We start from the raw sequence: 11,688 nt of genomic DNA, 5'->3' as shown, positions 1-11,688 counted from the left end.
AACTGGTGTGTTTGATCAAGTAATGTGGCTGTGTCTACAAGTGTGCCATGTGATGCCTCTGCACCAAGCCAAAATTGGTTCCTGTACACAATATAGCTGGCATAGGCACCAACTCCCATGACAAAGAACTGGAACAACCAGTAACAAAATGGATGCAGGAGAGACAGAAAGAGTTCATACTTTAAAATAATGCCTAGTACCTAGACATTGTATGACACAGCAAAAGTCAAGCAAAGATTAATAAACATGTTTAATATCAAATATTAATATAAATGTAATGTTGCCCATTGTAAACATTAACAAAAATTATGGCCAGCTGCATTTAAGAATTGAAATTACTGCATAAGTACAAAGCAACAAAAACACAGAAAATTAGGTTACATATTACAAGATATAGTTCGTATGTTTTCAGTACATCTTCAGTTTTGTACTGCAGCTAGCAAAAGTTGTTTTCTTCACCCTTTTGAACACCACTGAGTATACTAAAATATATTTTAGTTAAAAGGGGAGAATGTGTTACTGTGAACATGGCTGTCTGAACATGAATTACTCTTGTTTCACAACATTCCAAGAAACAAAGCAGACATTATATAAAATGACAAGGCAGTGTGAAAGAGGTTTATTTTATACCTTGCCTAGGGTTACCAGGCATTGTATAGAGAGGCCAAGAAGTGTACATGGATCCTAACATTGTTGGTAACAGATTTACAATGTAAAGAATTTTAAAAATCTAGATTTTATATAAATATGTACTCTAATTAAGACAGGTGCTCAATTAAAGACTGAAAAAGAACACTGGTAATAAATATGGACAAGAACTATCCACAAACAAGTGCTCTTTGGGCCAAAATGTTAACAAAACACAACATTGAGATTGGTGACTATCATAGTTGGGAAATATCCAATGTATTCATTTCTAATCTTCTGACATACAAGGATGGATTGGGCATTACATATACTAAGAAGAATCTAAAGTAACAAACATAGGGAAGAACTTCAAAGGTTAGCAAAGGAAGTCTATTGTTGCAGATGTGCTCTTGTACAACAGTAGGAGGAACCAATATTTGGCTGCCCTTTATTTGGTCCAAAGAGGTACAGCATAACTGGATTTGTGTATTACAAAAATGTCAGTATAAATAATGAAACCTGTAACAGTACACAACAAAATTTGTGTCTCACAATACCATAACCAATGAGTGTTTTACAGAAATGTACACCATGCTCCTTTTAGGTTTATACTGACTGGTCACATCTTGGCCATCAAATTACAGTGAAGCATTTACATTTTTGAATAGTCAAATATGACTTTTAACAGCAGGAGGTGTAAAAATGTCCCAAATGATGTTGAACAGATAAACATATAATACTACAGACATTGATTTTTCAATAAGCAGGATCCCAAACATATGGCACAATTTGAAAAAGCCATTATATTATATAACTGTAAACGGAAAGAATAGCACTATCATTTGTATTTGTCTTCCCTTACTCATGGCTGGATTTCCAAACTGATTTTTTCAAAAAAAAAAATATATATATATATATATATATATATATATATATATATATATATATATATTGGATGAACTCAAGAACTTTAGGAAATCATTCTTGTAAAATGTTTCATTTTCAGCTCTGATTTTGTTTAAATGCCAATAAACCACATATTCTTATAATCCTCAGAATCCATGACTAAACAAATTATATGCACATGAAATGTCAAATATGAAGAATGTAGCTGAATCACAGGCACACAGCATTCTTTAAAAAAGGAAAGGGGGGTAGGGGGACATTTTTACACACTCCATACATAATGCTGTCACTGCAAAAAATGATCATCCTTAAGGCTGTGCTAAAAAAGTTAAGTTAGTCCAAAGCTATAATGTCATCATCTTGATCAGCAGGCTGCTCTACTCGCATCCTTTTTGCTCTGATATGATCTTCCTCTTGTTCCAATTTTCTCTTCTGGGTCCTGTCCTCCATGTTGACATCAGACACACCAGAACTTGGCTCTTCATCCGAATCAACTATCAGCACATCATCTTGTTCTTGAGCTTTCAAAGAAAAAAAGAAATAAATAAAAAATTAGAAAACAATTGTTCCTAAAAATACCACTAAAGTTCATAATATGCAAATATTTACAAAAATGACTAGCATTCTCTGTGACAATTGACTAAAACTAATGATAATAATTAAAATTAATAAAATGTGCATGTTATGCAAATCAAAAAATAAAAAAAAAATCTTGCTTCATAATTACTAATAAAGAACATAAATTCTGTAATTTCACAAATATTTTGTTTAGCTAGGTCTCAGAACTTGTTTCAGATCAGCTCTAAATTAATGTGGTTTGGATATGACAAATTGCCAAATGTAGAAGTTTTGATATATTCACTACAATGGACACCCCACATTCTGAAAGTAATGTAGAACTCTACTTGCACTGCTGTAGTTTTAGTGTAACCACTACAAAATCTTCTGAGCATCACATTTGTTTGATTTTTCTGTGCTACATAGAGAGATACTCACCTGTAAATGCTTCTATGATATAAGCTGGCACCATTGTTTTCTAATGTTTTAAAGAGCCCCAAAATGAATCAAAGGTATGTTCACAGTTTTTCCTGGGGAACCAACCCTAAGTCAAGTTGGAGAGCATGCACTGGTACAGCGCGTTGCCACACCCACTACACAACAAAACAACTTGGGATCTCGGTTTGCAACCCCCCAGGCAGACACGCGGTCCAGTCCCACCCTCCGGAAAAATTACCCTCTATCTGCCGCAGCCATGTGTTATGTGGGCGACCCCTTGGCCTGGTCCTGCCACTTGGGTCCCCAACAACGAGGATCTTAAGAGCCGGATCACCCAAGGGGGAAAAGCGCCACATGGCCATAGTGCCGTAACAGACACTCCCTCACAATGCAGGTAATGTGCCTCATTCGGGACTCCATGAGCAACCGCTCATTCGACACAAAAGTCAAACCAACAGTACCCAAGGATTTTCCAGAGACACAGTACCAAAGGAGTCCAGTCTTCGTCTCAGGTCACTGGATAGCGTCCATGTCTCACAACCATATAGCAAGACAGAAAGCACCAGGACTTGGACCTTTGTCCTTTTGCATAGATATCGGTAGTGCCACACACCCCTTTCCAGTGACCTTATGACCCCCCATGCTCTCCCAATCCATCTACTGACTTTTATAGGAAGAGTCACCAGAGACATGAATGTCACTGCCAAAGTAAGTAAACCTCTCAGCAAGGTAAACACTCTCTCTGCAAACAGACACATTGCTGATGGCTGTGTCCAAGAGGTCATTAAAGGCCTGGATCCAGAATCAACCCCATGTCAGCATTATTTGGTATAAGGTAAAAAAAAACCATGCAGACCCCTGCCAAATTTTTATATGCTCAATGTATGGAGAACTCCAAAGCCTTTAAATTCAGAAAGCAGTAAACAGCTTCTTATACAGCATTTATTGAATCCAAACAAATTAAACATCCAACACCAAAACCTTAAATGGAACCTAATTGTACAGTAGATTTCAAACATTTATTTAATAAAATAAAACCTTAATTACTCAACCTGAGCACCAAAAGCAGACACTTTAATATGTGGAATGTATTGGTCTAATTTACTACATCTTGCTTAAAGAATTTAATTGGTTGAACAGTTGTAACTGTACTTTTCAGTCATTTACAACTGAAAATATGCTACATACATATCCTTGCTACCAAAGGAGAATGTAAAATACAAACACAGGCACAAAGCACTTAGGGCTGCTGCATTTATTTTCTTGATGTTCTTCAATCAAATTATAAGAGTAATTAAACTGGCAAACTACTTGAGTCATTTCAAATATGTTTTTTTCCAGTTTAGTAACTGAATTTTTTAATACAACAATGTGGTGGTTTCAGTAGTTTCAATTTTTGCTATGATGGCATGGGAGTAGATACCAGCTATAGGTCCCAGACCAGAAACCACTTAAAGTGTCATTTTGTGATGGCTAGCAACCGCCAGTGACATCAGCATGTGCTTAGTGGTCAAGGATCATTAATTTACAGTGAGAAGCAAACATACTTGGAAAATGAGATATGGGTTTATTTGTGTTAAATATTTCACAAAGTATGTATTCTAGGTGAAAATCTTAACACAAGGCTTGCGCACAGAATGACAGCTTTTGTTTCTGTGCAATGTTTTACTTTTAGCAAACAATACTGGAAGAAAATGACACTTGTGTACAGCCCCTCAATTTTAGCTCAGCAAAAGCAGGGGGTCAAATTAATGTAAAGAAAAATAAATTTGGTTAAAGTTAGAATTTGGTCACATAACTCTACAACAATAACTATCTCAAGTGTGTACCCATGGAAATAAGACTCTTTATAACTTCATTTGGAATTTTCTATCAGGTCCCTATGGCAGCCTCTCTGTTGGTTCTTCTTTGTGGTTTTTTTTTTGACTCTTTCCACTTTAATAGATGAAAAGCCAAGCAAAATCACACCTTTTATTGGCTAACTAAAAAGATTACAATATTCAAGCTTTCGAGTAATCACTACATCTTACCTGAAGAAGGGGCCGGAGTTGCCTCGAAAGCTTGCACATTGTAATCTTTGTAGTTAGCCAATAAAAGGTGTCATTTTGCTTGGCTTTTCTCTAAATTCATAATGGCTAACATGGTACTACACCCTAGTACTACTGTTTAATAGGTGAAATTCATTCTTGTTCAGGTTTAAACCAGGAGACTGATTTGCTGAGACTATGGCTTTTTATAAGTTTTTCTTTACAATGAACTCCTTGGTTATGGTTGGATATGAGAAGGCAACATGTTTCTGTACACTTCAGAATTCATCCCACTGCTACCATTATTGTTTACATCATCAGTAAAGATCAGTGAGCCAGTTACAGAAGATGGTATGCATTTCCAAGCTATGATGTTATATCTCCTCCATGCTTCACAGATGACCTGGTGTGCTTAGTATAATTTGCAGTCTCTTTCTCCACCCTCTTCCTTCTCAACACACTGTTAATTGTTAGTCTTTACCTCATCTGTTCAATAAACTTTGCTTAAGAAATGTTCTGGCTGCTCTATACACTTCTTTGCAAATTCCACTCTGGCTTTTCTGGTCTTAATTCAGATAAGAAGTTTGTTTCTTGTAGTGTATCCTCTGTAATTCTTCTTGCAAATGGTGAATACTGATACTGACCCTTTTACCTCTGCACCCTGTGTACTGTCTTATTTCTTTGGATATTAATTTTGGGGTTCTTTTCACAGCTCTAACAAAACTCCTGGCATTAGGGGCTATGGCTTCCCTGGGAAAGCCAACTCATTACAAACTGCTTATACCCCCAGTTGTACGATTCTTTTTCAAAATATTCCATCCTGATAATTTTAGAATGCCAAGTTATTCACAAATGGTTCTCATTGGGATTTGTTATAATCTAATTTTAAAAATGGATTGGCTTTCTATAATAGTTGGTTCTCTAGTTATCACAACCTCCACTGACTACAACCAATTCAAAACAATCGGAGCTCTTTTATATGCTGATATTTAAAAGTAACATGGAACACCTGAGCAATTAGAATCATTTGCTCAGGTGTAATTTCAAGGCTAAACGCAACAAGTGTCATTTTTCCTAATACTGTTAATGTTATATTTAAAAACAGTCCAGAAATAAAAGCTAACATTCTTTATTTTACTTTTTTTTAAACCCAGAATACATCTTTTATAAATACACAACAAACAAATAACAAATATACTGTCACAGTACCAGTAGTTTTGCCTATCACTGTAGCTTGCTCCACTATGTATGTTAATCACTTTACATTTTTTTTTCTCACAACCAGCTGTTTAATCTAGAAAACTGGAAAACTAACAGAAATGCCACTTGAAAAAGGACTCTCTGTCTAAGGAACACTATATTGTCAAAAGTATTGGGATGCCTGCCTTTACACACTCATGAATATTAATGACATCCCATTCTTAATACTTAGGCTTTAATATGGACTTGGCCAACCCTTTGCAGCTATAACAGCTTCAACTCTTCTGGGAAGGCTTTCCACAAGGTGTAGAAGTGTGTGTATGGGAATTTTGATCATTCTTCCAGGAGAGCATTTGTGAGGTCAGGCACGGATGTTGGACGAGAAGGCTTGGCTCACAGTCTCCACTCTAATTCAACCTAAAGGTGTTCTGTCAGATTGAGGTCAGGGCTCTGTGCAGGCCAGTCAACTTCCTCCACACCAAACTCGCTCACCCATTTCTTTATAGACCTTGCTTTGTGCACTGGTGCGCAGCGATGCTGGGACAGGAAGGGGCCATCCCCAAACTGTTCCCACAAAGTTGGGAGCATGATATTGTCCAAAATGCCTTTGTATGCTGAAGCATTAAGAGTTCCTTTCACTGGAACCAAGGAGCCAAGCTCAACCCCTGAAAAACAACCACACAACATAATCCCCCTTCCACCAAATTTTACACTTGGCACAATGTAGTCAGGTAAGTACCATTCTCCTGGCAACCGCCAAACCCAGAATCGTCCATTGCTCTGCCAGACAGAAGCGTGATTTGTCACTCCAGAGGACACATCTCCACTGCTATAGTGTCCATTGGCGGTGTGCTTTACACCACTGCATCCAACACTTTGCATTGCACTTGGTGATGTAAGGCTTGGCTGCAGCTGCTCGGCCATGGAAACCCATTCCATGAAGTTCTCTACTCACAGCTCTTGAGCTAATCTGGAGGCCATATAAAGTTTGGAGGTCTGTAGCTATTGACTCTGCACACTGTGTGCCTCAGCATATGCTGTACCCGCTCTGTGATTTTACTTGGCCTACCACTGTTGTTCCCAATTGCTTTCACTTCATTATACTACCACTAAGAGTTGATAGTGGAACATTTAGTAGCAAGAAAATTTCACAAATGGACTTATTGCACAGGTGGCATCCTATCACCGTACCAACCACACTTGAATTCACTGAGCTCCTGAGAGTGACCCATTCTTTCACAAGTGTTTGTAGAAACAGTCTAAATGCATGCCTAGGCGTTTGGTTTTATACACCTGTGGCCATGGAAGTGACTGGAACACCTGAATTCAATGATTTGGAGGGGTATCTCAATATTTTTGGTAATATAGTGTAGCTACACCACAAAAACAAATGCTGCTAAAAAGGTGAATCATATTAGGCTGCTGCCATTATGTGACAGCTAAAAAAAGAAGTCTTGACAGTTACCACCTCCGATCTTTATTTGCCTCATGTCACTTGGAAAAAACATTTATCAAATAAGAACAAAAAATGGGGTCAAACAGTTGGTGTAGGTGCATTGGTCACAAAAACAGTAAAAATTTATGCATCAACAGAAACAGTGTTAAAAAATAAACTACATATGCCAAACTTACACTGTACCAGTAAAGACAGAACAGTGATCGCCAACAGACAGATCACCACTTAATGAACACCGCTGTGACCCAGTCTAAACAAAGACTGTCCATTGTGAGCATCACAAAGCGCTCTTATTCAAAAACACCTGCATCCAAGGCCAATGCACAAATATGCAGAATCTGCTGTAAGAAGCACAAACCCTGGAGTGCTGAATGGAAATATAATATGGTTCAATGTGTCATTTTTCATTTTATTTTCTACCTAAAGGTGGGCTCAGGTCTGGAGAAAGACAATGGATATGTTAAACCCACACTGTCTGTTGTCAGCTGCTAAACATGGTGAAGGATCTACAATAGTGTTGGCTACGGATGCTATGATCAGGATTTTTTTTAAAAAACACTAAACTACTGCATAACCAGTCATGTAGAAGCCTTATGTTCAATATTAAAGTGGTATTTTTATAATTAAACATCACACCTCATTAGTTGAATTAGTCAACCTGTAAAAGGATATCCAGTTACCTTTTGATGTGGATGGTTGTGCCCCATCATCACTACCATTTGCAATATTTTTCTCAGGGTCTTCAGTCAGCTTCTGTGGTGCTTTCTCTGGAGCGTCACCAACAACTTCAAATTCAATATCCTTTTCTAGGTCTTCACTATTAAACACACCAATATACATTTGCATTTAATTTATTTTTGTAATTCTTCATTGAAAGCAACCTCAAAGTTGTAAAACACACTTAAATATATAAAACATTAATGTACATAACTAAATTTTGCACATATAGGTACAAATCCATATAGAGGAAAAGTGACTTTAAACAGATTTATAGTCTTTGGCTAAAACATAACTATAACTACGCAAACAAAATACTCTCATATGTGATCTCCAAGTACTATTAAAAATGTATCCAGGTTGTACCAACAGTTATTGTTAATTTAATGCAAACTCCGCTTATTTTTTTCAAGCAGAGAGCCTACATTTATTTTCAGTTCTAAATGTGATTATAATATGCCTGTATAAGAGTCTTAAGCACACTGAGAAATACAAGATATCTTCAAATAAAAATACAATATTGAGGTTGTTACAAACAACTTTCATTTTATCTTGCAACAAAAGATCTTACCAATGAACAATATTTACTAGAAGTGTATAGTCTTGTAAAAAATCATCTGACTGTAGTCTGCTTCCATTTCGGATTCCAAATTCAACCAGGCACTTCCTATTATTTCCTGTTGCAAGCAGCGGGAAAAAAAGAGCAATGAATAAAAAGTGCTGATTTCCAGAATCCATGAGACTAAATAATAATAATAATAATACATAGACATTGAAATTCACATTCCAAGATGTTATTTTTGATATATCTTTACAAGTATTGTATGTCACCTAAGTTGTTTTAAATAATTGTGAAGCACTCTAATGACAATGTTACTTTATCGTATTTCTTTAAAATATTAAAACTTAACTACTTCCAGAAAAGCTTCCTATAGTACATAGCACATACTGTATGTCCTCAATAATGGGTGAAAGGTCACCTTATACCAGATAAAGGAAAAACTTGATCTGGCCATTCACAGTTAAGAGTAGGCACAGGCTTTGATGAGCCTGACTCTACAAACTAGTAAACTCTACCAGCTTTTGGACCTCAGTACCGGTACCGAAATGTTAATGAAGCAGATAATGGACAACCCCCACCCCACAAACACTGTCCATACCTACCTCCCCCCTTCCCAGGGAGGATGAGGAGTTTGAACCCCCCAAAAGTTCGAACTATCCTTTCTTAAAGATGGGCACCATCAACACAGTTTGCCAACTCAGAGTCACTGTTCCCAGCCTCCATGTAATTTTGAAGAGGTGTGTCAACCAAGATAGCCAAAAAACATCCAGAGCATTTACGAACCCTGGACAAATATCACTCACCCAAGGGAACATGACCCATTTATTCTCTGCATCACTCAATGCAAGAAAATTTTTTTCTAGAGGGGCTATTTAAAGATCTCCTGGATGGAGGCATTTGCCAAATATTCCAAGCACAATTTCAGCATATGTTTGGGTCTGCCTGGTCCATCTGGCATCTTACCCTGCCATCTCAAAACCAGGTAGTGATCAGTTGACAGCTAAGGTTCTCTCTTTACTCACACAAGTGTCCAAGACATATAGTCATAGATCGGATGAAAAGACTATGAAATCAATCATCGACATATGGAGCTCTGGTGCAAAGTGCACTTATAAACACCCTCATCCTGGAACGTGATGCTTATTCTGGACAAACTGTAACAAGCACAGTTAGAGTGTGCAGAGATATCCACTGGTGGAACTCAGCAGGAGCGAGGCCTGAAGGTACTCAGCTGCATTCAGAACCTCCAGGTGCTAAAGCTTTCATACACTAGCAGAGCAACCAAACAACTGTGGCTAAAAGTGAGTGAGCTTTCACTTCCAAGTGAAAGAAATTTTCTCTTACCCACTGCAACAGTTTTCCTTGGTCTACCAGGCGATATACTATTCCTGAGCTTACCAGCATTTCCTTTCTTTTTAAATAATGTACAAAAGAGTTCATTTTGCATAGCACAACTTTTTCAGCAGTTTCAATCGTTTAGACTTGTGACCAAATGTAACTAGAGGCATGAGCCGCCACTCAGCACTAGCACAGAGTAAGCTACGAGGATGACAACTGTCCGTTTAACTAATAAAAACAACATGCTACTTGTACCTCCCGCTGTCTTGTCATTTGAGGGAGCAGTGACACCGAGTAGATCCTTTAGCAGAGGCAGCACATGACTCACAATTTTTAGTTATTGGTGGATTTTCATAGTATTATGTCTTTTCCAACTCTATGTAATACTCTTAACATTTTCAAAAAGCTGTAGTAGGTTTGGGCATAAAGCTAATACTGTACACACTTGGGATTTGTTTTGGATTCTAATTTTGAATGTTCCAGATAGTGAACGCTAAATTCGAGAAAAACCTGATCCGGAGTTCGAACAATGCTTCTACATTCAAACTGCGTGCACAGTGAAAAAAATGCAGCAACAGATGGTACTTATACTCCTCACTAAGGTACAGTAAATGCAACTTACATTTAACTATACAGTATTTACATATTTTATTTGTTTTCAAGTTTTAATTTATTATTTAGGGTATTTAATTGTAGTATTTTTACCTTAAATTATGCATTTAAGTTTACTGAAATGGGTACTGTTTTCTAATGGGGGAAAAACAGATTCGGACTTGAAACAATTCAGAGTTCAAACTGCCTCCTAAAACAAATCAAGTTCTAAGTACGATGGACCACTGTATTTGTTTTAAGATTTAAAGTATAATGTACATTTAATTTACCAATGCAAGTTCCGATTTACATATAAAAAACATTGGTCATAACCTAGGCCCACAAGTATCTCCGTCTACATCAAAACTGCATGCAATTCTACAATGAACATATTACTTATATCAAGGTAAGCAAACTAGCGACATTAGATATACATAAAAAAAAAAACAAAAAAAAAAACAAACAACTGCTTGTAATTCTTAAGCAGGTGACCTAATTAGAGAAGAAAAAACATTTTCAATCAGCAGTTTACAACCTCCACTCCCAATTGGTTTTCAACAATAATGGCCTTACATTTAAAGCCCAGTTGAAACTAAACACTGAAATTCAGCTTTAAGTGTATAAACACAGTATACTTATGGGAATTACTTAATAGATAGAGGATTCACTGAACAAATTAATAGGATATCCAACTCTCACTTATTATATCTCTATTTTATAAAAAAAAAATCCTGGAAAGGAAAAGCAGGGAGACGATGTTCTCGGAAGACACTTAAAAAGACCTGCGAGACGCAAACAATATCAAATAACACTCAGTCGTGTAATGACACAGATCCTGTGCTCTCAGCACATATAAAGCGTATAAGGACAATACGTTCTAGATGAAACATCAACGAAAGAAGAAGAAAGAGCAGCGTTGACAAGAGAGACCCAAAAGCGTTGGGAGTGAAAAAAAGGTAGATAGATTATGAAAGCAGTGGAATTCAAAAGGCTCAAACAAACGATGGTGTGATACACATACAGAGAAAGGTAAAGAATATGAAAGCAGTAAAATTCAAAAGTAGTGTAGCGTCCCAGCCTGGTTGAAGCGTATTTTGTTTTAAGTGACTATTAGGTCCGATTGAGGGAGGGCGGAGTACAGCACGGAAAAATGATAGCAGCGCGACGGCACCTCCTCAGCATGCATTTAGCCACCCAGCCAGACAACGCGAGCAGCATTACACGTCCTGAAAAAGAGGTTTAACCACTCCCGGGGCCGGAAATAAAGG

General features: G+C 37.2%; 1 protein-coding gene across 2 annotated transcripts in view; it reads right to left on the bottom strand.

The window, feature by feature from the left end:
• Window positions 1-591: 591 nt before the first annotated feature.
• The window catches only part of uba2 (ubiquitin-like modifier activating enzyme 2), a 64,882-nt gene continuing 53,785 nt past the window's right edge, over window positions 592-11,688 (bottom strand). For both annotated transcript variants that reach the window (XM_039763553.1, XM_039763552.1), the window contains exons 15-17: window positions 8,501-8,606; window positions 7,893-8,029; window positions 592-2,054 (exon numbers count right to left, since the gene is read on the bottom strand). In XM_039763553.1, the coding sequence (XP_039619487.1) occupies window positions 1,867-2,054; window positions 7,893-8,029; window positions 8,501-8,606 (431 nt within the window). In that variant the 3' untranslated portion in view covers window positions 592-1,866. The remainder of the gene's footprint in view (window positions 2,055-7,892; window positions 8,030-8,500; window positions 8,607-11,688) is intronic.

The sequence above is a fragment of the Polypterus senegalus genome, chromosome 9 (assembly GCF_016835505.1).
Source record: "Polypterus senegalus isolate Bchr_013 chromosome 9, ASM1683550v1, whole genome shotgun sequence".
Classification (NCBI taxonomy): domain Eukaryota; kingdom Metazoa; phylum Chordata; class Cladistia; order Polypteriformes; family Polypteridae; genus Polypterus; species Polypterus senegalus.
The sequence above is the reverse complement of the archived record's forward strand: the minus strand, read 5'-3'. Positions and strand labels throughout refer to the sequence as shown.